This window comes from Microtus pennsylvanicus, chromosome 8 (genome assembly GCF_037038515.1).
Source record: "Microtus pennsylvanicus isolate mMicPen1 chromosome 8, mMicPen1.hap1, whole genome shotgun sequence".
NCBI classification, from domain to species: Eukaryota; Metazoa; Chordata; class Mammalia; order Rodentia; family Cricetidae; genus Microtus; species Microtus pennsylvanicus.
In genome coordinates this window covers 49,205,829-49,227,205 of record NC_134586.1, presented here as the reverse complement: position 1 = coordinate 49,227,205, position 21,377 = coordinate 49,205,829, and the positions used below count along the sequence as shown (strand labels likewise).

Below are 21,377 nucleotides of genomic sequence, written 5' to 3'. Positions count from 1 at the left end.
GATGCGCTGCTCAGCCAGGTGTGGTGGGGCAGGATTGGGAGAGGCCCTACGAGTTTGAGGCCAGCCCAGGACACACTGTAAGATCCTATCTGAAACCACCACGGGGAGCTTAAGGGGAGGAGGAATGCTCCCGGTGGGACAGTCAGCAGAGCTGACACCAGGTCAGACCCAGGAAGTAGTAACTCCATTTTCACCCTTGCCCTAGATACAAAGCCAAGAGCCGAGACAGGGTTCTGAATCACACCTGTTTCCTCTGGGTATTCCCTTAGCCTTGTGCACCAAAAACCATCCTCAAGAATTTCCAGACCCCTTGTTAGACTTTATTCTTGTGGAACTCTGTCCAGGTGTGAACTGGGAAAGCCTTTCGTGCTGCACCCTGAACCTTAAGAATAAGCCAGACATCTTCTAGGTCAGGGCTATAAACCACAAGAAATAATGATAGGGGCCTCTTTCGGGTGTTAGAGGTGTTCACATAGTCCTAGCCGAAGTCCAAAGTCCTAGAGATAGGAACAAAATGGAACCCAAACAAAGTCTCCATGGCAATGTTTTTGTCAGCAAACTCAGGAATCTCAAAGGTACAATTCACCCTAACTGCTCTCCACAGGCTCGGAAATCCCCACGTGTGTTTAAGGGAGGCAGCAAAACCCAGGGCCCAGGTTTCTGTGAATCAATTCATTTCTTCAGATCTGAAGCTGACTTAATTTTCATACATCCCTCTGTCTGCTGACGAGACCCTGAGCTCATGGCGGCCAGACATGGCTTCAGTCCTGCGCTCTCACTGAGGCAGGCAGACCTCCCCTCGGTTCCTCCTTCTCTGCTGTTACCTAGTCCAGGTTAGGGTGTGCGGCAGGAATGTGAGCAGAGGGAGCCGCCAGACCCTACATAAAGGTCAGAAAGGGGACACTTCTGATGATCGAAAATTATCTACAACGATTCCTGGAGTTGTTTGGTAATGATGGTGGACGTCGAATCAGAGTTTCAAGCACTCCAGGAAAGTGCCTGGTCCCTCAAATTCCTCACATTAGCAATTCAGTAGCGCTTAATACAGACTGAGATAAGATAAAGAAAGCATGTAGAAAAATACTCCACAAATACCAGAGTCTATCAGAATTACTGTAAACCTTATGCAGGCCGGCAGGTACGTGAATAATCAATCAGTCTTGGAACTGATCACATCTTGGTGGCCAACGAGAAGGGAGGCATGATCCTTAATGCCTTCTGCTCAGCTCGTGTGTTTCTTTCAAAATGTCAACCCCCAACGATGAGACCGCGTTGGAGAGGTGTGGCTATCAGCCTAAGACCCAGGCGACAGAAGGCTGGTAAAAGCACCACCACAGGACAGCACAGACTAGGTACTCAGCAGGCCTGAATCTACAAACGGCTCCGCCAGGCTCTTTCGCTCTGTGAAGGACTGCAGAGCGCTGTCCAAGTGGGCAGTTCAAACTATGGTTCCGCTGAATGACTGTCACTCTTAATGACCTTGGGGACCAATTTCATGACCCCGGACAGGCGTATTGTGGGAGTATGATAGATGGTGACCCCAAGGGTGATGTGCTTCCCAGCCATCTTACCTGAAGAGTAGGAAGACGCTCGACTGCTCGGAGAACAGGGCACCTGCAGTCCCGGAAATCCCAAGCACCTCTGTGAGCCCCTGTCTGAGTCAAAGCTAGACTGTGGGCTGTGTCCCTGATCCTTTTGCCCAGAAGCCCTCTGGTACCAGCCACGCAGATGCTCAGCAACTAAGGCCTTGTGGATGTTTTTGGTGATGTGCTCAGATTTCACGGCAGCCTTCCTTGGCAGCCGGAGAGTTGCATAAGGGTTATGGGGCACGCGGTCCACCTCGTCTTCATGGAAAGACCTGCTATTATAGTCCCGCTGGCGGTCGCATCCATAGTGAGCTGAGGACCGGTAAGAAGGGTTGACACTGTACTGTCCCTCAGTGTCATTCTCATAGACATAGCCACCGCTATAATACAGGTCACACTCCGCATACGGTGCATATCCGGTGATGTAGTAACCAGAAGGTGGGTCCTGACCCTTTGAGTAGACACCGTTCCTCAAGGTCTCCTTTTGTGCTAGGTTGGGCATGCTTCCTGAATTGGAAGTAGACACATGCTGCTTCTTGGACCTTCTCCTACCCCTGGCGCGGGTGTCCAGCGTCTGGGTGGTGTAGTAAGGGCCAGAAGCAGGCGTCACACAGTAATACTCGGAGCTTGACTGGCTTGTGTAGGAAGACCCGTCATCGAGGATCTCGGTGCTACTGCTTCTTTGGGATTTGGAGAGGGTGAAAAATGGCTTGTCATTGTCCATCTCACAGAGCAGGTGGGACTGGGACTCCAGGCTTCCGCTCCGCTGGCGGCAGTGCTGAGACGAAGAGTCGGGTCTGAAGGAAGAGGAGAGGAAATGAGAAAAACAGGACCCAAGGAAGCAAAACGAACATTAGGCTGAGGGCTGTGAGAAGGCTCTGTAGCACAGCGCTTGCTGTGTGAGCATGAAAACTTGAGTTTAATGCTGCAGAACCCATGTAGAAAAGACACACATGGTTCCTGCAATCTCCATGCTAGGGGAGGGGCTGCCAGGCAGGTCCCTGAAGCTTGAATCTAGCCAAATAGGTGAGTGTAAGGTTTAACTGGAGATCTGATCTCAAAAAATAAGGTGGTGGAACAGTGGTGGTTCACACCTCTAATCCCAGCACCCGAGAGGCAGAGCCAGGCAGATCTCTGTGAGTTTGAGGCTGACCCAGTCTACAAAGTGAGTTGTAGGATAGCCAGAGATGTACCAAAGGGAAACCCTGTCTGGGGTGGGGTGGGGAGAGGTGGAGAATGATTGAGGAAAGTGGCCCGCGTTGACCTCTGGTCTCTATATACATGTATAATCATGTATGTGAGCACCCACACACGTGCACATATAGGGACACATGCGGCACAGAGAAAAGAACACGCTGAATGGGTTCGTAACTTCTAAACTCAATTGAACTTTCAGGTTTCCAAGTGTGACTACACAACAGAGTCCACCTGCTCACGTCACACACTGGTTCATTAATAAGTTCTTATCATGATCTTTTCTATGGGAAGAATAGGTAGAATAGGTTCTGATATTGTGCAAGCCAAATCCTTCCTTGAAGATATATATACACACATATGTATATATGTGTGTGTATATGCGTATAATATACATTTTATATACATACACATATACGTGTATACACACATATATATGTATATGTAGGTATGTATGCATATGTATGTATATAATGATATGCACTCTGAATTAAAGCTATCCTCCAATTGGTCTTTGGAGGCTCCTCTCTTCTCACATAACATTAGTTTACATAAGAATAAAAGAGAAGCAAGGTGGAGTGGAGTTTGGGCCTAAACCAGAGATACTGTTGAGTCACGGTTTGGCTGGCTATTCACCAGCTCTAAGAGTTAGGGCAAGATACTTAACTTCTCTCAGTTTTGCTTCTGGGTTTGTAAAATGAGAAGAAAATGGTACCTAATATCCTCTTCATATATTTGCTTGCTGTGGGTATTAACTAAAATAGCAAGGGTAAAGCCTTTATGGGGCTGAGGCTATAGCTCAGTTGGCAGTGCTGGCCTAGCATGTATCAAGCCCTGGTTTTGGATCTTGGTGTCACATAAGCCAGGTGTAGTGTGTACGTCTGTAGTTTAGTCTGAGGTAGGTGGTGGAAGCAGGAGGGTGAGGACTTGAAGCTCATTCTTGGCTACATAGTGAGTCAACCTGGACTATAGAAAATGGTGTTGCTAAACAAAACGATCTTTAAAAAAATAAAGGAAGATAAAACATTTATCATAGAACTCTGCAAATACTTCAAAGCTTCCCCGCAGTGAATTGTAATACCTAGTTGAGGAAATTAAAGTACTAAAAACACAATATATGCCTGGAGAAACCAAGTACATGGTGTTGACTCACAAATTAGAAATTATAAGTTAGCGGGAAATGGGCTAGTGTGCGCCAGGGCTACCAACGAATGGAAAGTCACTTTAAAAGATTTAAAAGTGCAGCCAAAGCAAGGCAAGCACTCAGGCCAACAGTGGCGGAGCTGAGGCAGTAGAAATGAGGTTCTTACTCCAGGTGGCTGCTGCTGTAGGCATTCCGAGTCAGGACGGGCGTGGTGGGCATGCTCCGTCCTCCTTGGGGCCGCCGCTCCAGTGTTTTGTAAGGGCTGCTGTGGGTGGACAGCATTTCTCTGCAATGAAAAGGAATTGAAGAAATGGTGAACCTCCTGGTGTTCCTGGCAAAGTTACACATTGATGTGAAACTTGCTGGGAAATAATGGAAAGAGAGCATGAGAGAAGGATGGGGGCGCGAGTCTCTGGAGGTGAGCATCCTGAGGGGGGGAATCTCTGGGGTGAGCATCCTGAGGGGGGGCGAGTCTCTAGAGGTGAGCATCCTGAGGGGAATCTCTGGAGGTGAGCATCCTGAGGGGGGTCTCTGGAGGTGAGCATCCTGACGGGGGTCTCCAGAGGTGAGCATCCTGAGGGGGGATCTCTGGAGGTGAGCATCCTGAGGGGGGTCTCTGGAGGTGAGCATCCTGACGGGGGTCTCCGGAGGTGAGCATCCTGAGGGGGGTTTCTGGAGGTGAGCATCCTGAGGGGGGTCTCTGGAGGTGAGCATCCTGAGGGGGGATCTCTGGAGGTGAGCATCCTGAGGGGTCCTGGATGACTTAGCAGAAGCACGTGTGTGGCCTGACTGTCTTGAGTCACACACACAGGCAATAAGAAGTAGGATAGACTGAAAGCAACTGCCATGAGACTCAGCAGCCCTTCCCTCAAGTCTGCTCAGAAATATTTGGGGTTTGACACACACACACACACACACACACACACACACACACACACACACAGTATAGAAGAGAGTAGGCACGACTGTGTTCCAACAAAACTTAATGTCATTTTCAGACACCACCAAATATTATTGCTTTCGACCTGTTCCCTCCAATTTCTTGGGAATAATTTCTTAAAAAGTCAGCTCATAGTGGCTGAGTTGATGTGGTCCATGGCTGTTAGCTATAGGTACTTGACTAAAGCGTATCATCTTTAAATCGTGTTTTTCTATTTCCCAGAATGCTAGGAACATAGCTGCCTAAGGGGCATCCTTAGAGTCAAAGTTATACAATTAAACTATAGAATCCTAGGCCTGATAGAATTTGACCCGAAAGTCTCACAAAAGTTCATGGATTGAAAACTTGGCTTGGAACTTTTGAGGTTACTATAAAGTGATGGACACTTTGAGGGGCAGGACAAGCGGGATGAAGTTAGGCCATCAGGGGCAGCCCCTGGAAGGGGAAATTGAAATCAGCTAATTCCTGTCTCTCTCTGATTCTCAGTTACCCCAAGGAGAGTACTTTGTTTGTTCTACCACATGCTCCCCACCACGGTGCTCTCCTAACCACAGACCCAAAAGGAAGGGGCCAGGTGATCATGACCTCAACCTCTTGAAGCCACAGCTTTTTCATAAGTTGCTTATTTCATTTTAATATCACTCCCTAATCTCGATCATTAAAGCCCCTTTAACTAGATCTAAATCACACAGACTTTAATACCAAGGAAAGAGTCAAGGGCCTTTTCAAAAGCCCTCTTCAGAAGACTCCCGCTCACTTTCAACAACAAACCTCTGGGGTAGTGGCCCTGCCTCAGTTACCTAATAGAACGTCTTCCAGAAGGATAAGTAAAGAGCAAGGAAAACCAAGAAGAGACTTCTTAGTTTCAAGGCATCGATCTTACGATGAGAACCGCTCACCTGGACTGCCTGGTGTCCACCAACTGGTCATTGATGGAGGATTTTCTGAAGTGGATTCGCTCAATACCGAGAGACTTGGGGGGTAGAATTCTTGGAGAATGAGGTACTGAACTTGGTCGCTGCCCAGCCAGAGTAAAGGAGTCATTGGCTAAAGTGAGTCGAAAAGAAAATAATAAAGATGATCAAATCAGTAAACGAACAGCTTGTCAATCTTTCCCAAAGAAACTGGCAAACCAGATGAACAACAGTCCTTCTCAAGACCATATTTGTAGGAATGTATAGTAGGCATGCACACATCTTGCAAAGTTTTTATAATGGTTGAGTTAGAAAACCAAGTTTTCTCAATTCACAGGGACCACTCTGAGTAAGAAAACCACAATGGGTGACAATGTCACTTTCAAAAGCTTTTATTAAAGGAAGTCTGCTATTTTCCAGGTCTGGTGAAGCACACCTGTAAGCCCAGCACTTGGGAGGTAGGGACAGGCAGATTTCTATGAGTTTGAAGCTAGCCTAGTCTACATAGTGAATTCCAGACTAGCCAGAGTTATATAGTGAAACCCTGTCTATAAAGAACAAAAGGAAAAAAAAGAGAGAGGATTTTGTTCCCCCTTAAAGACTGCAGGGCTCTGAGGCCCGGGCTTATCCTTTGAGGGATGGGCTATGCTGATGCAGACGTGGTGTGTTCACCAGCCAGCTGTACAACCTATACAGTGGGAAGTGTATTGGATTGCAGCTCAAAGGAAGGATCCTGAAGTGAGATTATATTTTATTGACCATTAAACACAGTGAAAAAGCAGTGGGGGACAGGGGCAGGGCAGTGGCTTTCCGGAATTCTTCAGATCACATCAGATAGCCAATCAGCTGACTGTGTGTAAAGACTTACAAGGAAGTACTCAGCCCCTTGGTATGAAAGCATCCCATCCCCAAATACTCCGAACTAATATTGGCCACAGTCACATATATTGCTTACTTATAAAAAGGACAAAAGTGACTTGAAATCTAACTCATAAAATATGTCTTTCTTCCTAAATATAACAAAATCAATCCCCACTTCTCCAGAAAGCAGTGGCATGCAAAGTGTACACCATAAATTCCTGGTTTGATGCTGGATACCAGATAAGCAAAACGTCACCACTGGAAATTGATAGGTGAAGGACCATGTGACTTACATACTTCTGAGTCTTTATTTTATTTATTTATTTGTTTACAAAGTTGAAAAAAAAGACTTAAACATCTTCACAGACAGACTTACTCAAACTATGGATTTCTGACTGGGTGGTCCTTTTTTATTGGTTTGTTTTTTATTGGTACTCACTTCAGTAACTTGAATCCAGAGATATAAGAAGTATATAACCAGAGAGTTACAAGTAAACACATATTATACATGCAAAGTTCTGCTCACAAAGGTCACATGACCTGTTTTAATGTGTTAGCCTGTGTAGATGACAATTATAGACCTCTCTCTTCAATCATTTGTAAAAATAAAGTTAGTTTATTCTATGTTTCCACAAAGAGAAACAAGTTGGCTCTTTTTGTTACTCTTTGTTAGACAGGGTCTTATGGTTAGAACTCATTATGTAGTAAAGGAAAGCCTTGAACTCCTGACTTGCCTCTGCCTTCCAAGGACTGGTACCATAAGTAGGCAGTATCACACCTGGATTATTTGGTGTCCAGAATCAAATCCAGAGCATCATGCATGTGAGGTATTCTACCAACTAAGCTGCATCCTATATCCACGTTTATTTAAATTAAAAAATTATCTTAAGTACAAGAGACAAGGCCCTGCTCTTGCAGATGACCTGAGCTCACTTTCTAGCACCCCCATGTCAGAAAATCTCACAGGGCATCCTGCCTTCTTGGGTACCCTCAAGCATGTGCTCTACACACACACACACACGAGCATGCGCGCACACACACACACACACACACGTACTTACTCACTCACTCACATATACACACAAATAAATAAAAATAAATCATTTTAAAAATGATCTTCACCCTTCAGAGTACCTAATATTTTTAAATGAAAAAAGGAGCCACTTACGATCATCATAGGTGGTGGTGTCGGACAAAGAACTACTTTCTGATGGAATTATGTCTTCTGTGAAAGAAAAAATAGCCGTCTTTAGTATAATTGTGCATTTATACAATTAGAATGAGTTCAGCAAGGCAATTTTCAATGAAGTGCATTTTATTTTCATTTAGCTAAATGTAAGCAATTACAGTGCATTAAGAATAATTAGCTGTTGTTGGAATCACTTACGTTCTACTGGAGATAAAATCATCTGGCCTATAGTACAGATGTTATAATGGATTGGTTAGTCCTCGGTATCCAGAGGAGAATGGTTTCTGGTCCCGCCCCCCCCCCCCAATAAATCTGAGGGTGTCCCAAGTTCTCTTGGACACTGTGAATACTGTCTTCAGCACTCACAATTCCTACTATGGTGTGAGTGCTATATAAATAGTTGTTATGTTGTAGTGCTTATTAAATAATGTCTTAGTTCAAAGACAACTTTCCCTCAAACACTTTGACCTGAGGCTGACTGTGTCTATAGATGTGGAGTCTGAGGAAAGAAGGGCAACCTACATTTCTTTTTTTCTTTTCCCTTACTTCCTTCATCTCCTTTTCCTCCTCCTCCTCCTCCTCCTCCTCCTCCTCTTCCTCTTCCTCTTCCTCCTTCTTTTCCTCTCTCTCTCTCTCTCTCTCTCTCTCTCTCTCTCTCTCTCTCTCTCTCTTTCTCTCTGGAGACACGGTCTTATATAGAAGCCCAGGCTGCTCCTTAACTCTTTAGATAATAATAATAACTTCTAGGGTACTTCTATGTCCCAAGTGCTAGGATAAGAGGCATACATCACCGTGCCTGTTTGCATGTCGTGCTGGGCTGAACCCAATATTCATGTCTGCTGGGCAATACCAACTGAGCTGCATCTTCAGCATCTGCCTGCATCACTTAGAATAGGATTAATAGCCACAGAGTTTGCATCTTAAACTGATCTGCCATGTTTTCTTTTGTTAATACCTTGAAAGGAAACTGCATTCTGTATTTGTTCTAGGGAACTGCCTTGTGCGTTATAGAAACCACGTCTATTTACAGACCTCAGGCAGCACTCTTATGCTCAATTTTGACAATCCAAAATACCTGCAAATATCATTAAATATTTCTAGGGTGGGGGTTTGGAGGGCAAAATTTTTCCTACTTAAGAAGCACTGAATTGCAAGACTTGAGTTTAAATCTTGTTTTTGGTCATTTACCATTTGCGGGTGCTTGGGCAAGTTGCTTCATCTCAGTTAGGGTCATTTGCCTCTGCTCTGTAGTGGGGACAACAGCAGGGCCTATTGCATGGTGCTGAAATGAGCCATTTGATTAACTAATGACGCGAAGACTGTAGCCAGCTCCAGGCACACGACAAATGCTAGATAAATACCAACTACATGGACATGAGAGATGGCTCAGTGGCTAAGAATACTGGCTTCTCTTCTACGGATCCTGAGTTCAATTTCTAGACATCACATGGTGGCTCACAGCCATCCAGAGTGGGATTTGATGCCCTCTTCTGTCATAAAATCATACATGCAGATAAAGCACTTGTATACATAAAATATATAAATAAATCTTAAAAAGGCATACCAACTACCCTTTTTAGTTTTATTATCCATACTTGGCTGTCTGAAAATGACAGCCATAGTGCTTTGGGTATTTCTGGTACCCATTTGGTAAAAAGACACCAGATATGTTGGTATGATTTTGTAAATCATTCCATAGTCTGCGTCGACTGTTTCGGTGGGAGGCTCTAACCAAATACAGCACCTCAATGTAAGTTTTAAAGCCATTATGGAGAGACTGTCTTCGTTCAGACTCGAATGTTAATCCTATCGGAGCCGGGTGGTCTCTCTTTTAATTAGACACACAGAGAAACTTGAAGGCGAGGTGCCAGTATCATCAGCTGTTGGGTACACTTAAAAAAAATCTATCCAATATATGCTCAACCAATGGCACCATCTGCTGCCCAAATGTCAGCCACCAAAAAGAACATTTGGGTCGAGCACAGCTTGAGGGTGAATTGGCTGTGACAAATGGCCCTGAACATTAAGCACACTGTTAATCATGTCTGGAGGCAAAGAATGGAACCACCAGTACACCAACTGGATTGCACATTTAAATTCTCCAGCTGTAGTGGATGGACATTTGTGTGTGAATGTCTGTATATTCACCTTCCGGAAGTCATATCTCAGGTTTATGAATCAGGCTTTAAGCCTGGTCTATTATAAACCCAGTAACCACAGCTTATCAAACAGAAAATGTGGAATTATTTCATACTCCAGGGAAATTTAAGGTCCCACCAGTTATTATATAGCACTCATTCAGAGGAGGAATGACCTCAGTGTCTCAGGTGTTAACACATCAAGTTGGGGAAAGGCTTGGGTTTAGAGAAATGCCATCACATTTCAATCATGATTATGTCTAAAAACCACATTAGTATTGCATAAAGTCAGCTAGACTTTAAATTAATGTAATAAAGACGTCTCCATTTTTTCCTGAACATGAACATCATAGATAAATGATGTCGAGAATATTGGAAGCAGAAGAGAATCAGCAGGCTCAAAACTCTATGGCTATTAGTATTTCGAAATAGTTCCCAATCAGCCATCCTGCGTGCTGGTTTATACAAAGTTGGGGTTACCTTGTGGTTATAATCTTATATCTCACCTTGCCACATTCCATACTATCATTTATCATTTGCCTACTTGTAAATACTCTCCTGAAATGGGATGATCATAAGACCTCTTCTCTCTCTACACACGTGCAAGGGTGCTCTCTAAGAAAATACAGGGTGTACCACATTCAGACACCTTCCACATTCATGCACACTCCAGAACTACTGTCTAAAGCTCGGCATTCTTCATAACCTGCATCATGAAAAGTCTCTGGGGCAGTAACACCAGTCCAGCTATAGAGGAGTCTGTTTTCTCATGGACCAGCATCATCTCTGTGAGTCTTCATCCTGAAAGTTCACGCCCTGTCCTACTGAACTACAAGGAGGAGCCTGGCTCCGGACATGGAGTTCACATGCCTTTGACACTGAAGAGCCAACCATTCTTACCCTGGGACAGCTGTTTTTGATGCTGTTCTTCTGCCTTCCACCAAGCAGGCCAGTGAAGGAGAGCTGGGCACAGGCCCACACAGCTTCCACGTACTAACCTGGTAGGATAGCTGCAGCCTTCTGGCTGGGTTTCTTCCCACACCGGATTCGGTATTCGTTTATGGAGTTTTCAATCTCCTGCAGCCTTTTCACGGCATCTGTGTAGTCCTGCTTCCGTTTTTTCTTCACGGTTTTGCACAGGTCTGGCTCACTGGCAAGTTTCTTTGCAGCTTCAACTAGCTTTTGCTGGATTAGGAAATTGCTCTCTAGTTCTTGCAAAGCTGGATCCTGCATGTAGACAATGACACTGTTTGATTTTCACGGACACACACAGTCACTCTCTCACACTGTTTCTTGATATCAATGAAAGATTCTTGTATGTTCTTAACTAATACACCCTTAGGAAATGAAATCATCCAAGTTTTAATAACGCAGGCATTCTTAGTCACCTCCCAAGACGACATCTCTCACACACCCTAACTTCACCTTCTCATAGCCCAACCTCTTTTCCTTTTTAAGGAGGAAAATGACTTTGCATTTATGCACTTGGCTGGGTTAAGAGCAGTCTTCAAAGAGAGATTCTAGCTGTGACTCATGCATGCAGAATGTCATATCTACACGTGGAGCTTCAGAGACAAGGCATTTGGGTCTGACTGCTCTTTCTGCTTGTCCCCGGTAGCGTGACTGAATATGCTTCTCATAAATAAGCTTTTAATACTTTAGTTTTCTGAACTGGTAAAAGGAAGAAAGTACTTTACAAAAGTGCGCTGAAGACTAAATGGCACACCTGTGCTGCTGAGGTCAGAGCCGAGCACACTCAACAGATATCAAAACTCGACTCCATTAGGAATGGAAGCTGAGATAGTTAAATCCCTGTAAGAACCACGGGGTGGGTCATAATGGCATAATTGCATGTGATATGTAATTGAGAAAGCTCACAGTGTGTTGGCCACCAAATCTTTTCACTTAATTACACTGAATGCTGTATATGTGTTATCTCATTTAATCCTCCCTACAGCATTCAGAGGGGCGTTCGGCCACTGTTTGCACTCTACGGATGGACTAAAACTTTAGGTGGATGAAGCCACTCTGCGGCAGCTACCTGGCTTTAAGGAAAAAGTTCTGAAGTTAAAATTCAGTCTTGTTTCTGTAATACTATTTATAACTTATACACAGGGTTTGTTCACTTAACGCTCTCTTCAACACGGGGAATGAAATAGGAAGAAGTAAAAGCAGTTTTGCCCAGAGTGTGCGTGAAAGGAACAGTGCACTTTGAGCTACTCAGTTTCCATGATTTGGAGAAAAGTCGGCAGCATTGACTCGGAGCTGAAGGTGCGGATGGAGGGCACTGAATAGACCATTCTCCTGTCTGGGCACAGGAAGGCTCAGGGCCATGCTCCTACCTCCTCAGTGGGCAGTAAGTTGTCATCTAGCTTGAACGTGGTGCCCACTCGCCTCCTGACCTGAGGGGCCTTCTCGCCGATGCTCAGTGGATACTCCTTTGGCATTCTGCCCGTGAGCTCCTGTAAAACAGGACAGGGTCAAGAGTTCATAATGGACACAGGCCCTAGCCACCCAACACAAGTACTCAGAAAGGCCAAGGCCACTCACAGCCTCACGAAGACAGATCTTCTTCAGCTCCTCAACTTTCTTCAGGAGTTTTTCTTGCAACAGTTTCTCCTTCTTCTTGAGTTCGAGTATTTTCTCTCGTTTTTGCTCCTCCATGCCTTCTGAGTCCTGAGAACCTGGAGAGGGAGAGGGGCAGGGAGGTTCACACAGGCCCTGTTTCCTTCCTCGCCAAGGGACAAAGGGCTGTGGAGGCAAAGCTGTTCCCAAATACTGCGTCTATTTCTTTTCTCCTTGTTTCTGAACATAATGGAAGGAAACCAGGAAGCATTTGCTTCTGGGCATCAGAGCCTGGTAAGAAAATGACTTTTGCACTTGGTGACTCAGTCATTTTGGAAGGCCCCACTAAGCGTTTTGTGGTTCAGGCACACACAAGGAGAACTGGCTTTGTGGGAGCCTAGGCAGTCTGGATGCTCACCTTACTAGACCTGGATGGAGGTGGGTGGTCCTTGAACTTCCCACAGGGCAAGGAACCCTGATTGCTCTTTGGGCTGACGAGGGAGGGGGACTTGGTTGGGGAGGGGGAGGGAAATGGGAGGCGGTGGCAGGGAGGAGGCAGAAATCTTTAATAAATAAATAAAAATAAATTTTAAAAAAAAGGTGAAGGGAAGGTGATCCCTGAGATGGTCCCACTCATTGTTTCTTTAGGAGGTAAGCAAGCAAGGCAACGGACTGTCCAATGCAAAGGAACACCCTCCCTGGCCCCCACGCCTGCTGCTTCAGACCCACAAGCTGAGAGGGACTTAGAGGAGACAAGTTAACTTAGTTACACAGACATAGTGATAAGAGACTCCAGAATTTCCATAAAGGAAAGGCCTGGGCCCAATGATTACAGTTCATGAACTAGGCACTTGCAATAGTGTTTGTCTAGAATTATTCATTCTGTGGAGAATTAGTGGCATCAAAACCTAGCAGGATACAAGACAGTCTTCGGTACTTAATATCTTTGCATCAAAAGTTATTTATATAGCCTGCCTAATTACAATCTAACTTCATAGTCTTTAAAAATAGTCAAAGACTGGGACAGTGGTACATCAGGAGGCAGAGGAAGGAGGATTTCTGTGAGTTTGAGGCCAGCCAGTTCTATAAGGTAGCCTTTAACTCAAGATAAAAATATGAATAAATAAGTTTAAAGCGTTATTTGAAGCTGTTGCATACTGTTACATTTTGATTAAAAAAAATTTGCCTCAACAAGATGCGTTTGGAAATGATTTGTAACAAACACAAAAGGAAAAAAAGACAAGGAGAGAGAGAGAGAGAGAGAGAGAGAGAGAGAGAGAAGAGAAGAATAAAAGGAGAAAAAGATGACATATTTTCTTGAACAAGGAAATACCTGAGGATATCAGGCTACCATTGCTTGCCATGATGAACTGACTTTTTGCCTCCAGAGTCACCAGTTTGGAGGCTCTCTGTGCTCCAGTCTCTGTCAAATCCATTGCGATATCGTCTAAACTCCTGGCTGAAGGAATTTTTGCCTGTGAAGTAAATAACATTGCAATAAAATTAGCACTATCACATTTTAAATCAATACAATGGTTAAGTTACTATATAATCAAAAATGTCAACACGGGACAATTTAAACATTTCAAGTGGCACTTAGAAGCAACAGAAGACTTTATGTTTGTACAGGGAGGGTTTTAGTAAGTATGCAGACTTCAATCACTAACTTTAAAATGTCACCAGCCATGTCACCACTGTACAAGCATGCATGCCAAACCTCACAACTTTCAAATCAGCTTTGTATACGGTACCCATCTTTTAAATACATGAAAAAGAAAACAGAGTGTAACAAAGCTTAAAAGATTTTTCTTCTAATATGTTTTCTGGGAAAATTCCTTTCAGAACAGAGAGGAAAAGGCCTAGAGTTTGTCCCCAAAGGAACCCCTCCAGTTACTCACTTTGCTCTGCTTCCGGTCCAGGTAGAACTGGTGCTGGCTAATGGCCATTACCCAGATGGACTTGATGAGAGCAGAGTTTGCATACCAGGTTTGTACAAACAGGCCACTCTGTCCAAAGGTTCTTCTAGACACCGAAATCCTAAAACATGAAGAAAACCATGAGTTTTCCATCCCCGGGACCAGCTGCACACACAAGGCGTGTTCCTAGCAGGCAGGGTCGCCAGACAGCACCTTCCTTCTCTGTCCCTTAGCAGCACAGACTTAGCCTGACAGGGGCCGAGGTTCTCACGCTGTCCTTTTACAACAAAACCAGTCAGTCAGCCCCAAGCAGTCTCTGTCTAAACTCTCACGCACTCAGAGCTGGATAAGGAGTTCGTCCAATGAGAAGCTGTACAGACGCATCTAGTTAGAAACCACAGAGAAGCAGGATGACCACAGCGGGGGAAAGATAAAAGCAGACGTTTAAAGACAGCCACGAGGCTTGCAGAAACAGCGCCTGCCCAAGGCGAAGAGGGAGCACCTCAGACCTAGGCAGCCACAGTCTGCAGGAAATGAACTTGATGATACTGGCTGAAGATGTGCAAGCCCCACAATGGTCCGGGCTGCTGCTTGTGTACCAAGCAAAAAGAGGAAAGGCAGGCGAGGAGGAGAGTCAGAGCAGGAATAGGCGGGAGAGAGAGAAAGACAACCGTAGGGAGGAGGGAGCGGATGGGGAAGGCAGAGGGCAGAGGGCGAAAGGGCATGGGGGTGGGGGGGTGTGCACTAAAGTTCTTTGTAGGAACTGGTTAATCTCCTAGGTCATCTTTTGTCACCACAGTTTCCTCCCACCCCTCTGACCTCAGAACACTGTCTAGGGTATAAGAGTAACTCCTGAATGTGCCTCTTGGTAGCTCAGAGAGCCTACATCCTGACCTCCATTCATGTGGACTTTTGACAACTGTCTTGTTTTCCTTTTTCAGGACCCAGGAACACTCAAAATAAAAACAAGCAAAGCACCAGAATAGATAATGCTCCTAAGAAGTTAAACAGTCAGTAAGGCCCTGCGAAGAGGCTCTGGCCATGGTTAGTCCTGAAGGAAAAGGCAGCTCAAACAACCACAGCTAGTTCATACTACCAAGGCAGCGTTAAAACGCACACCACAGAGCCTGGAACACTGACCAGCTCCAGTGGATGACCCACATCCACGAGTATCTATGGGCAGCATAAATTGGACTCAGGAGGTTTGGGGAAAAAAAGCATATGAAAGGGGCTGGAGAGATGCTCCGTGGTTAAGAGCACTGACTGCTCTTCCAAAGGACCCTGGTTCAATTCCCAGCACCCACATGGCAGCTCACAACTGTCTGTAATTCCAGTTCCAGGGGACCCAACGCCCATGGCAAAACACCTATGCACATAAACTAAAATTAGATATTTTTTTAAAAAAAGCATATAAAATTGGGATCAAAACATTTATAGGTATATAAAGTTCTCAAAAATTAATAAATATTATATTTAAAAATCATACACCCCCACACACAGGTGCTGGAGAGAACTTGCGGAAACTGGAATCCCATATGTCACTGGTAAAGCAACAGTGCTTTGGAAATGCCTGACAGTTGCCCTAAAGGTTAAACACAGTTACTCTTTGTCCCCAGTGACTCCACTAGAGGGTCAATTTCCAAGAGAAATAAAAAGTAAATACAAAAACCTATGCCCACACATTCCCAATGCCCCCCGCAAAACTCCTCTCTTTACCTTCGGGGGTCGTGCACCTCCACAGCAAATTTCTTCTCACGGAAATACAAATTTTCCAGCTGCTTCCATTGAAATAGCTAAAAGAAATGAAGAAAGCCATGTCGCTTGTATTACTCTTTTTTTTTTTTAACCAAGTCTCTTAGCCAAATGATTGCAGGTTCCCCGGAGGGACACTGACGAGGTCAAGCACAAACTGGTGATTTATCAACTTTCTACAAATCAGCTATAACCCGAAAACATTTTCTTCTTTCTTTTGACAGCAGTGTTTACCTAGTAAACGTCACGTCACCTCACCGGTAAATCTTCCTTGAACAATAAAACCGAGCGTCTGCAGAACACACATTCAGTTTTTCCCCTGACTCAACCGTGTGACAGGAAACCTGTATTGATTACTGTAAGCATGGACCCTCTGCTTAAAGACGGAGACTTCAAACTTAAGTGGAAAGCTACTGGGGGTGGGGGTGGGGGTGGGAGGTCAATAAAGATCAGAGATAACATTTCAAAGGCATTCAAAGTGAAAGTAAAAGAGATCCCCAGGTTGAGGTGAGTCTGCCCAGCAGCTTCTCACCTAGCCCTAAGTCCCCCTAAGTGACTCAGGCTGAGTGTAGGAATCCAGCCAGGGCTGGAGTTGGGGGTGGGGAGAGAGCTGGCTCTTGTAGCTTTCTTAAGTTAAGAGCCTCCAGGTATGGCCAGAGCTCCCAAACTCTGCCTTCACCTTGGGTCCAGCTGCCTTTCTGACGTTGGACTCGGGAGTGATTTGCCATTCGGGTAGAGAAAGAAATCTTGTTGGAAACGTGTACTCAAAAACTAAATAATTTGATAAAACATATTGACAGGAGTGAGCATGCCTGGCTGTATTTTCCAACCCCTTCATTAAGTCTCTGACTGATGCAGGCTTTCCAGGGTGGTCCTCTCACCCAGCCTTCATCCACTAGGGTCTGCCTCCACAGAAACATGATGCCCAGAGTCTCTTAGCACACAATTAGTTGTCTAATTAAAAAACATTGCTTTGCAGGACACAGTCAGCGAACACATTTCCCGGAGAACGGAAGCTTTTCACAAACGTGGGCCCGCAGGAAGGATGGGCTGAGCTGTAGGGTTGTCTGAGGACACCGTGTTCAGACCGGACCTTCGACCCCCAACAGCACGACAGACCAACGTGCACCAAGGACATGCAGCTGTCTGCAACTGCCCACTCGCCCGTTTCAAAGAATTAGTAAACACAGAAAGCTACATACCAGTGTCCTAAAGTGTCTGTAAAGTTGAGATAGTCATTTCCTTTCCATCCAGAAGTTCCCCCAAATAGGGCAGAAACGTTGAGAGAAAGCCCCAGGATCCTGGTCTGCCTCCCTACCCCGATGGCAGCTCCGGTGCCTTCTGAGTCGAGTTTCATAAGACACTTAGGTGTAACTCGGTTTCACAGACCGAGCCTCCCACGGTTGACACACCACTGACATCAACCACTCTGCCCTGGGACACCTCCCCAGCACACTCTTTCCCGTCAGGGAGAGGGGAGCCAGGTTCTCTCTGGTAGATTTTCTCAGAAAAGACTTCTAAAATGGGGCAGCCTGGACTCCCACGATACTTCCTGGGAGGTGAGCCGACTTTGAATCCAGGCACGAATTTCACCCAGGGCTGTTTGAGGAAAACCTTTTTACCCAGGTCTACTCACTGGCACAGGAACAGGTTCAACAGGAAGAGTCAGAAGGCAGCCGGGCTGTGTTTTCCTTTGCTGTCCATTCCCACACACATAAAACCAGGGCTCCACTTGAAACCTGATCTCTGAGAGCTGCCACCTCCCCCTCTTATCACTTACAAATGGGAAATGCTAGGCTGACTCCATTCAGCCTGCCCAGAGCAGAGAGCAAGCTGGCGCCCAGCAAGGAGAAAAACCCTCCTTAAAAAGTGGAGGGCTTCGACTTATAGAGAATCAGAAAAGATTACATTGCAACCAGATTTGCAAAAGTTATGGGAACCAGGCAAGATTTTGGGGGAGAAGGGGAAGCTCCTTTCTCCCTGGAAATCTTGAAAGTTTGTGTAAAAGGTGCCTTTGGGAACATGCCTGGAACCTTGTAAAAGTGGCCTGGAAGGACGCACACTGAGCTCACGGTGGTGGACTCCAGGTAGACTAATGTCCAGGGAGTAAGTGGGACAGGAAACGTCAGCTCGAGAAAAGCTGAGGTGAAGTTAAACTGACAGAATTAGTCAGTGGCCACATGCATGGTTTTGCCTGAGTTCTCATAAGTTTTGGAAATCAGTCCTCACAATTTATTCTTGCACTAAAGTAATACTCATTTCTCAAAACTATGAAAAAGTTGACGGAACGAACACCAGTGCGTCTGTTCAGAGCCCAGACCTCGGTCATCTGGGGGGTTCTTTAGAAACCTCACGTGACTGTCAGGGATGTCCTAGCAATGTTTACAGTTGCTACAGACACTTTTCACTGTGGCCGCACTCCGTCTAGCTGGTGGTTAGATGTAAGATAGTTTGCTTGATAGATCTTTTTTTTTCTTTTCTTGAAACTTGTGTAACTATTCTTCCACTGCACTTTTCAATTGTCTGCCTGCTTTCAAAGGGGTAGGGAGAGGCTGTGAAGGAGCCAGCGGAGTGAGAGGAAGGAAATACCCTGGCGGATGCCCTTTAAAGGGGTTCAAGCGTGCTGGATCTAACAGACTACCAACTGTGGATTTTTACCAGGGCTCACAGGCTCTTCTCCTGGTCCAGTGCAGAGCATAAAGAAGAAGCCAGAGGCTCCCTCCAGCCATATCTATGTGGACACTTCAGAGCAATGGAAAAGGGAGAGGAGCACTGGTTAGGGAAATATCCAAGGCAACCTGACTGGTGCGAAACTTCCTCAGAGAAGTAGCCTCTGAAACACAGGAAGACTTTTTATCTCTGAGAAAGGAAGAAGGCACCAAGGGACTTCTGAATCTAAGGGGAAGGTTCAGGCTCCAAGGAGGCTAAACAGAAGCAGTTGTACACTCAGATATACTACTGCTTGGAGAGCTGTCTGTCAGGCATGGTGTGGTGTCTGTCAGGCATGGTATGGTGTCCTATGAGTTAAGGTGGTGAGGCACTATGCATGCATGTGTGTACACAGACCTCCTTGGAAGTTTTCTACTAAAACAGAAAAGAAATCGCCCAATTCAAAATCCTAATCTTGAAGCCTTTAAAGAAGGAGGAAGACAGGAAGAAAGGGGACGAAGTTTGCTTTCAATGGGGTTCAGAACATGGAAAGGACACGTTTGTCTTCAGTCAGTGTTCATTGTCAACGTGCGCTTAGCAGAAGCCATGCACTTGAGAATCTGTTGTTTATAGAACTGATGCCGCCAGCTGAAAAGGGAAATAGCTGAAGGAGGAAAATAAGACGATTAATTAGGTCTTCCAGATGCCTCTCTACTACAGACTCATTTACAATGATTAGCCGTCCCCTTTGGAGTCAACAGAAGGAAGCAGATACTAACAGGTAGCAGACGGCAATCCTGGGTTGCTTTGATACTGAAAAAGTAAATAAACAGATAGAACAGGGAAAGAAGGGGAGTATAAATAATATCAATGATGATATAATCAAGAAATCACAATAGGAAGACATGGCTCAAAGTCATTAATTATCACTCAAGTGAAGTTAAACACTGAGGTTGAATAGCATGGTGGCATCAAATACAGTTTTGAAATTGAACTTGTGTAAAATACTGTATACACACAAAGTTCTCTTCCTGTTCAGACACAAAGGAAGCTGAAGACTTTGGGGGTGGGAAATGCCCCATTATGATGTGTTACTCAAAGAAATAAGTATCTTAAATATTTAAGGCACTTTGTTGAAATCAATAGTTAGGTCCCACTGGTTTATACACACTTGAAAAGATAAAAACAGTTCTGCCACATCTCCACCTACTACAGAGATTCCTGGATGGGGCTGGAGAGACGGCTATGCACTGGCTGCTCTTCCGGAGGACTCCAGTTCAGTTCCCAGCACCCAGAGGACAGCTCACAACTGCCTGTAACTCCAGTTCCAGGTGGTCCGATGCCTTCTTCTCACCTCCATGGGCACCAGGCACACACGTGCTACACATGCATGCAAACACAACTAACTAAATATTCACACACAAATAAATAAATAAAATAGAAAAAGCAAAACAAAACAGATTGGTGTTTTGAGAGGGTGGGGTCCTGAAGGACTTTTAGGAAACAGGTCTAACGTATACCAGGAGATTTCAACTCATTCCTTCTCAATGACAGCATTTTATGGCTCTTATTGTTAGTCACAACCCTGGCTGTCCTGGAACTCACTATGTAGACCAGGCTAGTTTTGAACTCATAGAGATCTGCTTGTCTTTGTCCCCCACATGCTGGGATTAAAGGCCTTCAGTACCAAGCCCAGCTCAACAGTATGTCTTGAACATCTCCTATGGGTGAGGCTCTTCACTTATTGATGAACACTGAACAGGTCCCATCCCTCATGGCATGCACACACAAGAGTCACACTAGCCTGTCTAGGTTTGCAATTGGATCCACTACTCAGAGCTGTGTTGATCAGTGAGGTCCTTAACTTTCCAAAGTCTCAGTTTGCTCTTCTGTTAAGTGGCCCAATGATGCCTGCCTCCAAAGGCTAACCAAAGGCATTTTTATGTTTATAGGGTACTTGACCCAGAGCCTGGCTTGCAGTATACATCTGGGAAGGGGTTGAGCTAATAGGTTGTGAAGGGCTTGCTCTACACTTGGTAATTGTTACTAAATAGACGACAGTCTCTTCAGAGCAGAAACAGAGCTAGCAATCGCTATCTGGCTCCACATCTGTCTCTCCGCAGCTCAGCCAGTGGTTCTGCTGGCATAGCTGTTCATCAGGCCTCGATGTCTATGACCACACTGGCCTGGCCATGTGGATCTCTTGGGTGGTTCCCTGATGCATCCTGCAGGGCGGAAATCTGTTCTTCTATCCTGTACCTGGTGGTCACCGAGGAGTAGAGGGACAGAGGGTGGGGTGTCAGCTTGCCCCACAGCCAAACCGGGCAGCAAGCTCCCTTCTGTCTGGAGGAGCCAGGGAGGAGAAATGTGCCCCAGCATGCAGAGGAATGCTGGAGAGCCCCTGGTGGCGGAGGGGGGGAGGGGGACTTGGATAAAAAGTGTCCAGTTCTCTTTTAAATCGTGACAAGCTGCAACTAAACACACCTAGGTATGACAATAAGGTAGGAAAAGATGTCCTAGGAGTTGGGA

At 45.4% G+C, this 21,377-nt stretch overlaps 1 protein-coding gene across 9 annotated transcripts in view; it reads right to left on the bottom strand.

Annotated features, from left to right (window-relative positions):
• Frmd4b (FERM domain containing 4B) overlaps positions 1–21,377 on the bottom strand; it is a 326,048-nt gene that overhangs the window by 7,476 nt on the left and 297,195 nt on the right. For all 9 annotated transcript variants that reach the window (XM_075983380.1, XM_075983378.1, XM_075983374.1 and 6 more), the window contains 10 exons: positions 16,164–16,240; positions 14,430–14,568; positions 13,865–14,006; positions 12,517–12,650; positions 12,309–12,428; positions 10,965–11,193; positions 7,808–7,864; positions 5,764–5,911; positions 4,091–4,210; positions 1,572–2,383 (listed from right to left, as the gene is read on the bottom strand). In XM_075983380.1, coding sequence (XP_075839495.1) covers positions 1,572–2,383; positions 4,091–4,210; positions 5,764–5,911; positions 7,808–7,864; positions 10,965–11,193; positions 12,309–12,428; positions 12,517–12,650; positions 13,865–14,006; positions 14,430–14,568; positions 16,164–16,240 — 1,978 coding nt within the window. The remainder of the gene's footprint in view (positions 1–1,571; positions 2,384–4,090; positions 4,211–5,763; positions 5,912–7,807; positions 7,865–10,964; positions 11,194–12,308; positions 12,429–12,516; positions 12,651–13,864; positions 14,007–14,429; positions 14,569–16,163; positions 16,241–21,377) is intronic.